This window comes from Neodiprion virginianus, chromosome 6, assembly GCF_021901495.1.
Source record: "Neodiprion virginianus isolate iyNeoVirg1 chromosome 6, iyNeoVirg1.1, whole genome shotgun sequence".
NCBI lineage: Eukaryota > Metazoa > Arthropoda > Insecta > Hymenoptera > Diprionidae > Neodiprion > Neodiprion virginianus.
In genome coordinates, this window is record NC_060882.1 from 3,620,722 (window position 1) to 3,635,844 (window position 15,123).

Sequence of the window (15,123 nt, forward strand, 5' to 3'; positions counted from 1 at the left end):
CGAATGGCGAGGGAACGACCGAACACACGTGACGTTGAATTCGAAAGTGTTTTGTAGAAAACATGCAATTACTCGCTGCGAAAATCGATGATCCGTTCACTTTGTAGAATAAAAGGCGACAGAGTTTGAAACCCCCCTCGCTTTTCACACCAACCGCATTCACCGGGATTAGGGGGGGTATCCTAATGACGTGGAACAGTTTTCCACGGCCAGAAATCCCACTGGGACGTAGGGGAATTGAAGGGAGGGATTTGATCCGATGTAAAATCGATCGAAGCTTCAACGTTAAATTTAATGCACTCAGTTTTTCAGCGTTATACATATACATAGAGGCTGGTTTTGTATTTTTCAAAATACATCTCGCGAGTCTCTCTTCCTGCGACTTTACCGGAGATATTTAGAAACCCATTGTAAAAGCTTGATATGTATACACAGGCACGCGCGTATAATGTATATAAGCTTTACGTATACATACGCGAAAGTATACCTATATATCGCCGACTATTGATACGCCAGCGTTCCATCAGGATTCTGTTTTTATTTAATATGCCCTGGCATTATATGAAAAGGTAATATTAGCTCACCCCCATCCTGGGCCCACAAACCCTATATAGCTTTTCATCGTCTCGTCGCTCATCCCGGTGAAATATTCATCGGGGCAAATTGGCTGTTGTTCTTCTTCATTTTTTATTTTTTTCTTCATCCCCCACCCCTGCGTTTTATTCCTTCCACACTCCACCCCTCTCTCTCTCTCTCCCTCTCTCTCTCTCTCAATACACTTTTTCATCTCGATCAGTCTGGCTGCGGGGCGTCGCCTCTTAATTAGAAATATTTGCTCAACTTTGGGCGGATAGAGGAGACAGGAGGCTACACACCGAAGCCACCATACAGCGATATTCTCTTAACGAGCACGTGTGACCGGAACAAACTGCATCCAGTACACCCGGAAAAGTTATGCTACACATACGACATACACACACATTTGTTCCCGAAAGCTAATTCCTCCTCCCTCGTTGTAGCAAGGTCTGCTATATGCGTGTACGTCATATAGGCGGACAGGGTGCGGTAGCGAGGAGAAGGAAAAAAATAAAAACAAACGACGAAAACTTTTACCGGGAAATTTTAATTCCGCCCGGCAATAACCCCACTTCTCGCGTTATTGACAATAATCTATAGTGCGCGTGGATCGAGTGCATAATTAGTAATTTGTACGTCAAATAGAAGCTTTTCGACGCCTCTAATGAAACCCCGGTGGTGGTATACCAAACTGCCGTCGGTATACGAAATGACAAAGCTGCAGCGATGACGTCGATGGCACAGTTGATTTCAAATTATTTAATTAATGTATTCGAGGGTAATGCTCTGATAATATAACCATGGTATTGGAAACTCGCAGGCGGGACGGGAAAGGGGATCGGTTTGTTGGTCACGAGTGTCGTTCGGCATTATAATCTTGTATTATACGTATACCTGTACTCGGTGTAAAATTATTTCCCCCGTCAGAACCGTAATATATGACGTTCCAATATCGTGTGAAATAATCAAGTTTAATTACCTATCCAACATACGCGTCGTCCGACGACGATATACCTGTCAAATTTTGTTCCCATTCCCCGATGCGGGTCAGATTTCCGTCAAAACGATAATTGAAACCCGATTACCTGTACCACCTGCTCGCGTGCCGAAACGGTCATTCGAATCGAGTTTTGCTCGGGGAATATTCTTTATCGGTTATGGAGTTTTCATTCGTTTAGGGATGGAAAAAAAATTTGTATTTTTGGCGCAAGGTATTTGTGGGAATTGGTGTAGCTTAGGTGTATTCAAATTTTTAAGCGTTCAAATGATCCGAAGAGACGCGAAGCTCGAAACTTGAAAGGTGTGCGGAAATTGATTGGGGCATGCCATCAGAAGCGTTGAGTTTATTTTTAGGCGTCTTTGAAGCTCCTTGAAGTGGAAGTCACTTTTACCTGCTGATCGACGCCTCGGGGAATTTAAAATCCTTTGAGATATATCAGCCTGCGAGTTTGAAGGAAAAGTTTTTCTTTTTCTTTTTTTTTTCTCTTACCTGCCGAACAGGCCTACTGTTTCTACTGGAACTAAATCCTAAAATAGAATTCTCGGAGGCTCAGAAAAGACGGTGTCGTGGAATCAATCGCTGAGACAATGCCACAAGATTTCTTATTTTCTATTCCCGACATCTTAATTTCGAACGTCAGAGACTGCGGCTAATTTGCGCCGGTCCCAATTATTTTCAATTTCGAAAAAAAAAAAAAAAAAAAAAACGTTGACGTAGCCTGCGGGAGAATCTATTCGTGATAAAGCAAAAAACGAAGGCGCAGAATTATTGCGTTCATGGATGTGTTCGAATAAGTGTAATTTCTTTTCTGTTTGTTCCGTCCACTGATTCTTTTTCCTGCGAGTTTCGTTTTTTCATTAAATTTTTTTTCATAACTCCTCTCTTATTCGTCTCGAATATTTCTTTCTCTCCTCCTCTCCTCAACAAATCATGATTTTATTAAATTGATACAGTTTGTTTGTAAGGAAAATATAATTTTGTTAAAAGTCGTAAGCTGGCTGCCGTTGCGGAAGATGCCGATGATGTCGAAACGTAGCCATATTATTCTACTTAGTCGATGGATAAATACACCCTGACTTGATACTGTCTCTCTTTCAGTCTAAATCAACCCCAACATTTCTCCTCTATAGTTGCAGTTTTCACCTGCTGCAGATGGCTAATTGTCGGATGAATTTCACCGCGTGTATAGAGAGCAGGAAATTACTATGTATTAACTTTACAGTGTGAGTAATTATACATGTACGCAGTTGCACAGAGACTCAGGAAGCGAGAGAGAACTGGTGGAAAGTTTGTGTAGATTTAAGACGTATCAAGCTTGGCTGCGTTTTCGCGTTGTACGAGGGCTAGAATTACACGGAGACGAAGTGTTGACGGGAAATTTTGAATAATTTCGATGGAGCTTATCGCGCGAATTCCTCGGATATCGTAAAAGGCTTCATGATCGCGACTCAGCGAAGCTTTGTGCCACCACGTGGGGGACGTTCGAAAGCACGTTAACGAACGGTACGCTCCTCACTCGAAGCTCGAGGTGGATTCGAGGCCAACTGGGGTTGCTACGGCACTTCACCGCTGCAGGGGCATTTCCGGTGCAGCTTCACGTGCTTGCAATTACACGGGCATGAAATAATAACACGGAGAAACGACGCAGCCTCCTTCCTCCCCGTGAACCTCGATCAATATCGGACGGGGTGCAGGGCTGACGGTACGTCACGCTCTGAAGAGGAAACGTGTCGTTGAGGAGCGAAGAGAGAGAGAGAGAGAGAGGGTGGATCAGACCTGCGTGCATATTTATGTCCCTTGGAAAAGAAGAAGAAGAAGAAGAAGAAGAAGAAGAAGAAGACAAGGAAGAAAAGGAACCCGCGCGGAAACGACACAATGAGTAAATGACACAATATTGCCGCTGCAGCACTTCGACCAGCCCATCTGTCGGTTGTACGTCAGGTACACGAATGCACACGGTCATGAAATGTGGGAGAAATGTTTGAATGAGAGTTCGAGGGAAAGAGAGAGAGAGAGAGAGAGAGAAGAAGAGAGGCTGTGTGCATCACCCACGCACGGCAAATGTGAACCATGACAAAAGTGCATAAAGCTTGGAGAAGAGGAAGAGGAAGAGGAGAAAGAGGAGAGGCGCAGCAGTGTGTAAGAGAGAATGGAATAGAATGGGACGGGACGAAACGGAATGAAAGGTTGGCTTAGAAACTCGGTTTCTGTATAGAAACGGTAAAAGCGGTAACAATAATTATGAAGATAAGTAGGCTGACACTGTGCCGCGAAGACTTAAGGAGGAAATATTTCACCTAGAAAGGTGTCTGTGCGGTGCAGTTCTTTCGGTATACAATATAGACCGCGGAGGGGGGAGGACGATGACCAACGACCCACAAACACAAGGGGATCTCGAGGGTTTCACAAAGAAAACCCCCGCGTTTATATCGTTGTGCGTGTGTGTGTGTGTGTGTGTGTTGTAAAAATGAATAAAGAAAAGAAAGAAAGAAAGAATGAAAGTTGGGAAACGAAACCAGCTTTGCCATCGAGCAATGGGGTTACTGATTTCTCGACGACGCTTTGCAAAATTAAACTTTTGTCGCTAGTTTGTACAACCTCACGTTTCGTTATACGTACGGAATATATATTCACTAATTTTCAAAGGGGATGAATTTGGTCACAGAAATGAGGCGTATTTTAAAGGTAAAAAAAAAATGGAAAAGCTCGCGAATTATTTGGTTCGGAATTTACTTCCTTGGATTCGAAAATTTGGCAAGTATTCGACTTGAATATAGTTAGGTATAATTCGTTATGTCTGCATATTTTTACATTTCTGTACAGTCAGACTTGTTTTGGACAAATTGAAACGAGAATGGAAACTTATTAGTTCGGGGATTTGGTGGGTTTCAAATGAAAACGTGTTCTTTCATCTACTGTTTCATTAATTGTAAGTCTATTTTATTGGCTCGCGTGGTTCAACGTACAGAAAATTGGTTTCTGACGAGTAAACTTTTGCTCATTGATACGCTCATAGTATATAATTGAGAAGAGAACCCTTTTACCACGAATAATTCAACAGAGTTCACTAATTCGTTCTTTCAACGTTCCACGCGTTTTTCTATCCTTCCTACGTATATCGTATACAACGTGCATAATAAGTAAGGAATTCACCTTCGAATCTCTGATACCGAGCTTCGAATTCGGAGAAACGACTTTTTCCAGCTGATTTCGTTCTCCTCGACAAAAAAAAAGCATCAATAATTCTGAGTGATTCCAGCGAATGGGTTCGAATGCAATTCCCTATCATTTCTCCGGGATGGGGAATTCATAGCTATCATAGGTACCTTGAACTGCATAACGCAGACGGTTGGATGACGATAATCGCAGTTACGGACCCAACGCGATGATCGGAACTCTATTGATTTGCGGATCAAGTCTACCCTTCGCTTCGGCTCGACTCCAGTGCCTGTCCAGATAGGCTATATAGGCGAAGGATTGCATGTCTTCCCACTATGAAAAGACGACCAAGTCTATACGGGTAGACGCTACGACGATAATGCGGTACGTGTGTAAGAAGAGATAGGCGCTTTGGTTCCGTCCGTATTGTAAGCGTCATTGATTATCCTCTCGATCCCTTGTTTCACCGGGTTAAGCCGTTAGTAGGGAAATTATACTTATCTAGATTGTTCCGTGCCAAGAACTACCAGCGTTTTCCGAGCCACCCCATATGTAGGTGTATATGTATATATGTATATATAATAACGCAACTGTGTACGCATAGATATTGCGGTAGTTTTAATTACGTATCGTTGACGTGAAATTCAAGTTTTGTTATTGTTATACAGCGAGAGTAACGAATATTTATTGGGTAGGGAAATTTTTTGGTAAGTGCAAAGGACGTGTGTAACGATTTTTTATTTTACACAAAAGTTCGTAGGTTCCAAGTGTATCCAGTTGTACCGTGTTGATAGAATAATTCAAATTTATGCGAAGCAAATGCGTATACACGTAGACATACTACTTTATACGTATAACTCGAGTTGAGAGAATTAAATTTCATTCGGCTATTGAAACGTATTCGCAGAGATATTTTTACGAGTTATAGTGCAATGCGATGACAGGTATATTTAAGTATATCGTAAACAGTGATAAGATGTATACGATACTCGTATTTATTATAATCTTATTCAGAGCGCGAGCTAATTGAAGAATTGAAATTTAAAAGGAATTTAAAGCTGCACAGATGATAATTATAAATAAATACGAGCAAATTTACAATATGCTACATGTTTGAATGAAAAATTGAAACACCGTTAATAATATCGTTGAAAAACAGAGTAGGTGATTAAAGTTTACACCACGTGTTGCCAGAGTTGTTGCTAAATTAAACACAGTTAGACTGCCTCTCTTGTTTTATGGTGACATATTTTCTTTCCGCCTCCCCAATTCATAACTCATGACGAGAGTGTGCGCGCGATGGTCTTTTCAGTTTAGTTTTTTTTTTTTTCTTTTTATAGTCTTTCCTATTTCTTAAAAATTACCTCTCTTCTCTCTCGTCGCATTACCAAGCACTTCGATTATCAACTCTACGATTAATAATTCGGTTAAGCTCCCCGGGTTCTTTTCATCTCTTCATCCCGAGTACGTATAATAACGTCGCAGCTTGTTACACAGCCGCGCATCGCCCGGCAATTAATGCATCCGTTTGAGAGGCGCAGGAGAGAACACTTAATATATCCGTCCTGCACGGCGCGCGTCGCACTTGTCCACCACCTCCTTCCTATACACACACAAGTGTGCCGAGAGCCATGAGATTTATACACGAGTATAAATTTGCCCGATACAAGCTTATACGGACTTGCATGCTACCGGTCGCCCTGGTCCAGAGTTGCAGTGCAGCAACGTCGTTAACCTCTTAGCGAGTGAGCTGGATCGAAGCCACTGCAAGGGGATCCTTTCATCCGACACCATCGGGATCGTTTATCCACACCGCAGTGTGTGTTTTATCTATTTATATTTGTCTAAACTCGACTACGCCGCTTCTTCTTCGCTCATCGCACATCGCAACGTCGTTAGGGCAGCGTTGCGTGTCTTGCGCTTCGGGTAAATCCACGGATTCAGAGACTGTCCGAGATGAGCTGGAATTAAGCAGAATCTCCAGGGAACGCGCGTCGGTTGGCAATTTTTTGCAGAAATGCAGGGAGGATCGAGAATCCGAGGATTTTATCGTGTTGCACGGTGGGTATGATATGTACGGGGAGCAACACTGGGTGGAAAATTTTGTATCCTTGCTTCCTGTCATCGGAAAGCACGCGGATGAATTAATGATCAAAACCTTTCCCCCTGCGGAACTTCCGCGTGCGAATTAAGTATTAAAGGTTGCTAGCGGGGACCGAACTTTTTACCCTACGTACTCCAACGTCAACGATCATTCTGCGTACGCCTATCAAGATCTAAAACGGGATGAAAATCTGATGAGAAAAGGTACCTACATCGTGTATTTGAACGCCGAACGGCTCACCGTGAATTCTAATTCCGACGTAACGATAATACGATTCGCTTGAATGACGAATGGAGATTGCTTGGGAAAAAAATAAGCTTTAAGAAATCTGTAAGCGCTTCGCACTTTTCGGATTCTCGTCTTAATTCCGTTTCAATGAACTTGTAGAGTTCGCAGTTATACGATATGGGCCTTTTTGGTATGACGGTGTTTCTGTTGGGCAGTTGGTGTAAAAAATTTGTGCAGCTCATCCCGCGGGGGTTCAAAGGGAACTCGTTCTCCGTGCATTCGTATGTATCGCTCCCCGTGATAAAGGGTTGCGGGGGTTGTGTAGGTGCCTACGGCAGGCCTGCACTCTGGAACATTTACAAAAAAAAGTGGAGAGAGAAATAGGAAAAATGAGGCTGGATTACAGTGGCAAAAAAAAAAAAAGAAACATCGGGCACGTGTATCTCCCCTGCCTACATTCAAGGGGCTGATTCAATATTCGGACCAGTTGATAAAGTGAAAAGTGAGAGCGCGTGTGCATTTTGCGACAAGCTTTCATTGCCGTCAGTGTATTGACCGAGAACCGTCATTTCCCGTTTGATTTTTTCTTCTTCGATTTTTTCTGCCTATACGCGATATGCGGTGCACGCGGTGGAAATATCGCAGTAATGTTATACAACCAACATCATTCCTCATGTTTTTTACTGTATAAACACATCATGGCCGTCCACTCCCGCTTCAGGATCAACATTCTGTTTGTTTATAATTTGGATATTCTCAACGCGGCATGTATTCAACGAGACAACAATCGGGTTTGGGCTAACCATGAGCCAACCTTTGAAACTGCAGTTTTTAAACTCGTTTCGAGCTGAAATAATGATAATAATAACGAATTCATTATCTTATTCGAACGTTGGACGAACAGTGTTGAATTCGTCATGAGTGACTAAAAAAAACCCTCTGGTACCACAGTAAACGAAAATCAGATGAGTTCTGGATGTTGGATTATCATATTTGCCCTGCAGTCATAAGGTACAGTTTTTTTTAAAAACGACTTTGGATTTATGACCAGTAACCATAAGAACCATGCAACACCAATTTTTATTAAACTCCGTTCGTCCGTTCTCGAGATATCATCGTTTGTATTCGATTGTTTATAATTGTGTTATTCAAATAATTCGAAGAGTACTGATTCGATCAAAGCCAAAATCTAGTCAGTTCTAAGTTTGGAAAAGTTGCCTCGATTGAGACCGAGATCAATAAAATTCGGTAATTTGTTCTCGAGATATCGTTGGACAAAAAAAAAAAAAAAAATTTATCACAAACGCACACACACTCACAGAGATGTCCACCTCAAAGTGATCGGAGGTGGTTTTCTAGACTTCAAAACGTCGAGATCTTGTGAAAACTCGACTTTTCATTTTCGGGGCGATTACAACGACTGCCTTCTTTCTCCGAAAGCAGAGAAACGCGGAAGTTAATTAAGAAAGAAGGAAAAAATGAAAGCAGGGACAGAAAGAACGAAGCAATATATATTATATATCTATACACCCAATCAACCACCGAGGAAAAGATAACAGAGGGTAAGAATAAGAAGGAGAAGGAGAAAGAAGATGATAAAAAGAGAAAGTTGATAAAATGAACTTCGTTCACCCTAAACGGAAATTAATATACAAGAGCCGCACGTTACAAGTTATGCTTTAGCGGAGTATTTCCGAATAAGTTATTGGAATAATTTACCTTATGCATAATTGCTAATAGTCGGCACATCTTGTACCGCTTAAAACTCATAGCTCTGTTTACACAGTCGTGTCTTCAATTAACCGCATTGTATATAATTTATAGAATTGCCAGTATTCAGTTGAGACCACGTTTGGTCAACAATTGATCTTTGTAAGTTTCGTACCCCGTGAAGTAAAGACTTTGTTTTCGTACTTCTGATGTGGCTTATGACGTGTTTAGAATCAGTAGCACTTTTGAGAAATCGGCGAGTCGTCGTCGTGGCGAAAAGAGTTGGCGTAAAGTATTTTTTATCGGGCAAAAGGAGGAGGACGCTGGTCTCTCTCGATCATTCTTCTTCGGGTTTCTCAACGGCCATCTGGCACTCGGACGCAATTTGTCGGGCAATTGAAAAGGCAATCTAATCACAGGGTCTATCGTCGTTAAGCCATTGCGAGATAGAAGCTGGCACACAGAGCGCGATATATCCAGTCAGTCTCTTTGGTCGAAAGTCTTCAATTCCGTTTCCATCAATCTCAATCAAGATCTTGGGCGTATCTCTTCTACTCGGTTCACGGTCATTTAATCATTTAGGCGGAAATCGTGTCCCGAGTCTCGGACCTCATCGCGCCCTCTCCACCAGGAGTTCGAATCAAACGGCGGCCCGAGGTAGCTCGTTTCGCCTTTTCTCCTCACACGCGAAGCCTCCACATCTACGGAAGGCGCTGGTTCGGTGCCTCGGCACTTCACCCACACCATGCGGGGTCATTAACGAGCGCCGCGGTCTGCTGACACATGAATTTATTTACATTAGAATATAAAATACCGCGGAAAACCCGGTGCCAGGCGACGAGGCATGTTCGCATTCTCTCTTCCCTGTTTACACTCTACTTCCGAGTGCATCAGAACCGCTTTTCACGCGAGGAAACGAATTGCCCGTGTGCACACAATGCTCGCACCTAGGCTCCACCGTACGCCAGTCAAAGTACTCGCTATTTGTACACAGGCATGTATACCCGTGCGATGCACTGGCTTCGCGTCAGCAATTACAAGAATATTTCAATAGTGACTAACAAGGTCGTTGGAACGAAATAACTGCTCAACATTTATAGGTATATATATATACGAATATAAATTATCGGCATTTATACGCCATTGAGTAGAATTTTGAGCGCTGGATCGAGTACTTTGCAGAAATTTCCATCCCGTTCGTCGTTTTTAACCCACGATCTCGTATCTCTTCTTCCCTTATTCCAAGCGTATGTCTGCAGATACAGCGGACCAGTATAGAAGAACAGCGGGTGGTCCGTGGTATCCATTCTTCGTTACCAGATTCGCAGCAAGGGTTCCTCTCCAAGGCCATACATCCATCCTTTCAAATCTAATTCGGTAATTAAGACAAAGTTAATCTAAGTTTCGCGCCGCCTTTAGAAGAGAGGACTGAGTACCGTAGCGGGTGGTGTATGGCGAAAACAAATAACTGATTTAACGCCCCGAAGAATCCCGACGGCGAGGAGGAGTCGAGCTGATTAGTCGAAATCGTCGGGGACAAAAGTTGGCGTGTATTAGTTACAATGGCTGGTTAATTACTGGGATTGAATGAAGAAAAATACAAACATTCAATCACCGACTGCGCTGGAAGAATAATACATTGTTGGGATGAGGCAAGAATTAGCCTGCGCTTTGTTCCAAAGTGGTATAACCGGCGGTAATGGGGAATAAAATCTTACTGCCGCCACGTGCTCCGCCAGGAAATGAAGTGCAGTAGGTCTTCATCGCGGAGGTGTCAGGGGCTAAGGGCTCCGGTGGCGCGCGGGGCTTGCCGAAGAGGAGGAAGAGGAGGAAGAGGAAGAGTAAGAGCGGAGATACTGAGGAAGAGGAGCCGGCCGACAAAAGGAGAAAAGCCGTAAAAGCGATGGTAAAAGTGGCACGGGTTATCTAGCCGGTAGCGCTCGCTTCTTCGCCCGGGGGCTTTCGGTGGAGGCGGAAGGGGAGGGAGGGGGAGAAGAAGAGTCCAAAGAGAGACGGAGGCAAGGATGGAAGGAGGAAGAGAGATAGTACCAGAGCCGGCCGAGATATCCGTACCTTATACCTCGGCCTCTCTGTCGCCTTCGCGTTCGCTACTGTATAAGAGTCGGTTGCACGGCACGGCTGCAGAGTCCCCAGGGAAGCGCCGGGCGTAACTATCGATTGCCCAGACTTTTAGGGTGCGAAGAGGTGTTTCGGCGGGACCACGCGATACCCGAGAACAGCCTGACTTCCGTTTCCCGGATCGGTGCCGTGGACCGCTTCCCCACTTTGAACGGTTCTTTGATCTGACAGAGTACACGCGTTCAGGCAAAACCTTGGAGTTTGTACGGACATCGATAGCCGAGGATGAAGTTAGTAACGTGGGTTTAACGACGAATGTTAAAGAAAAATCGTTACATCGCAGACTTAGCAATGTCCGAAATTTGGTGGAACACCATGACAAACAAATTATACTCTTATTTTGACAAGTCATCTCTTTGGAAGTTATTCTAAAATTGATGAGTTATGATTTTTTTCTTTGATGTTTCGTTACGGTAACGTTATCAACTTCAGCCTCATCATCGCTAATCATGGATTAGACGATGAAAGTATATCCACAGTGGTTTCAGGGTTGAAAGCTACTCGCGATGGTTGGATTCACCAAATCTCTCAAGGATTTGTGAGGATCCGGGTGTTTGAAGCACTCTGGTATCTGCGGGGGATTGGAACGCTACCGTTGTGTCAGAGATTGACAATCCTCGGTGGTAACAACTCGTCACGATAATTTGAAACTAATGTAACGATTCGTCCCCGAAGATGAAATTCAGGGGCTGAGTATGAAGTTTCGAGAATTTCCGTTCTTCTTTTTTTTTTTCTCAACAGTTATTCAAGACCGAGTAGGTAAAGCTGCTTCCGCGTACGTATAAAGTCGAATAAAGTTTCCCGAAGAGTCTCTCCTCAACGTATGCGCAAATATGGAAGCTGGCTTTTAAAACACGGAGGTACGTAACGTGAAATGTATAAAACTTTGAGCCCGGTATGAAAAACGTTGAGCGCATGCCACCTTCTTCTAATGCATATCGACTCGGTGCAGCTACTCGAATGAATACGTAATACTTAAGAAGGCTAGAAGAACGCAGCGAGGAGAGAAGAATGGCTTAAGGAGACTGAAACGAATCGAGCAAAGTACCGACTAGACATTTATGAGAAAGACCGTTTAAGAGATCCGCTTCCGTCGGACGGTGGCCATAATATTCGAACCGATAGACACTCCGAAGCCCATCGTTCGAATTGCGGGACTTGAAGGGTTTTTTATCGAGCAACAAGTCACCGACTAGCAGTTCCATCATCCCCTGCAGTTTCTATCCTTTCCGGAAGATTTACCTGACGTGGCGACGAGGCAGCGGAGGCGGCACCGGACTGTGGAAATTATCCATCATGGAATAAGCGTTGTGGTCGACGGACTTGTGGTCCAGGCTCTCGAGGTGGTCCAGCCTGAGCAACTCCGCTTCCCGGGGCGAGTGGAGCTCACAGTGAGCGACGTGGAGCAGCGGTCTCAGCGAGGAGGCCTCGCATCGCTGCTGCCGCGAAGGCGGCCTCACTACCTGGTGGTGGTCGAGACCATCCGCGGAGGATTTTTCCTCGCCCCAGACCTCGAACTCACCGGCCGCTGAATAGTCACCGAATCCACTGTTACCCTTCACTTTTGCACTTTCTTTTACACGCTCACAAGACAACGATTTCGCGTAGTAATTCCCCACAGACTCAATGCTGACGGCTTTTGCGAAGAGCTTGCGGAAGCTCCGACTCTTCCTCGACGCGCTCTTCGTCCTCCCTAACGGCGATCGGAACGAAGAAATTTTCGAATGATTTTCTTCGCCACTTCTTCTTCTTCTTCTTCTTCTTTTTCTTGTTTTTCTTCTTCTTCTATCACCGTTTCAAAGCGGGATTATAATTTCGCCGACTTTATCGAGTTAGTCAATGTTGTACGTATACGCAGAAAAGTTTGTTTCAACGTCTGTAAATCGTTTTCCCAACTCGGGGTTTTCACCTGCACGGATGGATATGTATAGATGTGGGTATACGTGTATGTATGTATATACATGCAGAGTTTGTATGTATGTATAGCTAAGGGGGAAAACTTGCGCTGTAAACTTCCTTATCAATCTGTCAACGGCAGCAGGAAACTTTGGTCCACCTTCCTGAAAACAGTTTTCCTATAGTATAGGGATAGGTATCTTCGTATTGAGAGGGAAGCTTTAAAGCTTGAGGCACCGAAATCGCGGGGTTTTTTGGGGTGAAATTCCCGGCCTATTCACAACGTTTCTTCATCTATTATTTTATTTCATTTATTCCATTCACCCACCCCGATATTGAGATCACAGCTCTTTTTGCACTTGATAGAGCTTACTTATCTATGTCTATGAAAATATAACCGTACGATTGTGCACGTTGAACAGTTTGCGTCCGATAGTAAATGATGCGAATCACTCGGCACCAAGGGACTTGACGTAATTAGCGTGCAAATCCGCCACTGAGAATCCAGATAACCGTCGGCGACGAATCGAGTCTTTTATAACAGAAAACTTCACTGACAAAAACCCAGGGTCGTCGTATCGATTGAACAGCGACGAAAATAATTCGGAATGTGACAATTATAAACAGGTTTAAAATTCGCACGAGCATTCATTTTACGCGCTTTAATATCCGGATTAATCCAATGCGCGCGCGCGTTTCGCAAAAGGACACTTATAATTGGCCGTAAGGGTCGACGTTACCTACAACTTACTATCTACTTATATTCACGGGGCTCGGAGATTCGGAGCACTCGAGAGTGATATACCGCACCCCGACCGTCGATCACTCGCGACGATTTTTCCGCTTTTTATTCACCGTTTTACCCAACGAGAGTCGGACCTTCACTAAATCTAACACCGCGCGCAACGAGCTTCTTTAACGAACTGACGTCCGGCTCTGTCACCTGGTCAACGGAGACTGAAAGCTCAAGCGTCGCGACGCCCGGCACAAACTGATACCAGGGCATCCCCTCCACCCGTGATCCCGGCGCGTGCGCGCGCCCCCTCCACCCCCTTCCCCACTTCCCACCCCCCTTCCGCCGGTTTCAGGACCCTCGGTAAGGCGCGCCTCTGTCGGGGGGTTGACGAGACTCCGAATGCCCTCGAGCGCGCGCGCAACCCTCCGAAAACGCTGGTCCTCCACGGCCTTCAGAATTCCTCCTTCCGAAGTCCCGCAGCGTGCGCCGGATCTCATCTCCGTTTTCCGATAGTTTGGTCAGCAGCTGACGGACTTGGAGTTCGGACGGGTTACTCGGAACACGCCGAAGGGGTTGAGAAAAAAATCTTGCTATTTATTCGGAATCGAAAACTTTCGCCGCGATTAGCTGATGCGTAGCTGCTGCGTAGCTGTAGACTCATTTCTCACACTCTCCATCATCCAAGGGTGGAATTTCATTTGCAAAATTTCTTCTTTTTCGACCCGCTACGCTGCGTTGATTCTGGGAGTGGGAAAATAAAGAACAGTTGGAGCTAGAGACACACGTGTGCCACGCGAAAGAAAGAGATTGCGACATATTTTTGAGACGTTTCATGTCTTCGCGTTGTTATATGTATGCCTACGTATATATACACGTATAATGTATTATGTATGTACGTATGTATGTACCTCATACTATATGCGGGGGATGCACACTCTACGCGTAAAATTCAAAGAGGTTTCTTTCATCAGGACGACGAACGAAAAAGCAGCACGTATTTCTCTTTTTATGATTATTTCCTCACTCGCTGGGTACATTCGCCCGCGAGATTTGTCGCAGGGTATAAGGTGTAGGTGTATAATATAAAGTTATTGTGGAGCACAGGATTTTGCTTTTAAGACGTTGTCTCGCATCAGGAATATTGTTGTTGTTCGTCTCGTTATTATTACAATGATTATCGTTGTTATTGTTATTATTACATTTATCGTTGTTCGTTATCATCGTTCGAGAGGTAACTAAATATTTTCGTTCTGTAATCGTTCCGTGAAAAGAAAACTGTTCGAAGTCGTCTCTCTCCAGGAGCGCGCTTTGGGCAAATGGGAAAATGAAATTACATCGCATCAAATTTTCACCGCGGCAAAACCGGAAGCCGTACAAATTTTTTCCAATAAAAATCGTCGCACCAGCAAAAGCGTGCACGTTATATACTTTTGTACGGAGAAAAGTGTCGAGAGAAGGTACGAGGGGCGTGTGAGGAGGAGAGAGGAAAACAGAAAGGTGGAGGTGGAGGATCGAGGATTGCCAACTAACTGACAGTGGGAAAAAAGGAGGCGTGACTCAACGAGCCGATGTTTT

General features: G+C 44.3%; 2 protein-coding genes across 10 annotated transcripts in view; one reads left to right on the plus strand and one right to left on the minus strand.

Annotated features, from left to right (window-relative positions):
• The window catches only part of LOC124306788 (teneurin-a), a 489,347-nt gene that overhangs the window by 47,834 nt on the left and 426,390 nt on the right, over positions 1-15,123 (minus strand). The window contains exon 1 of one of the 8 annotated variants that reach the window (XM_046767804.1): positions 12,159-13,751. The exons of the other annotated variants lie outside the window; for them this stretch is intronic. Coding sequence (XP_046623760.1) covers positions 12,159-12,214 — 56 coding nt within the window. The 5' untranslated portion in view covers positions 12,215-13,751. Of the gene's footprint in view, positions 1-12,158; positions 13,752-15,123 lie in introns of those variants that run through there. 8 annotated transcript variants of the gene reach the window in all.
• LOC124306797 (uncharacterized) overlaps positions 1-15,123 on the plus strand; it is a 156,293-nt gene that overhangs the window by 5,002 nt on the left and 136,168 nt on the right. The window lies entirely within an intron of this gene.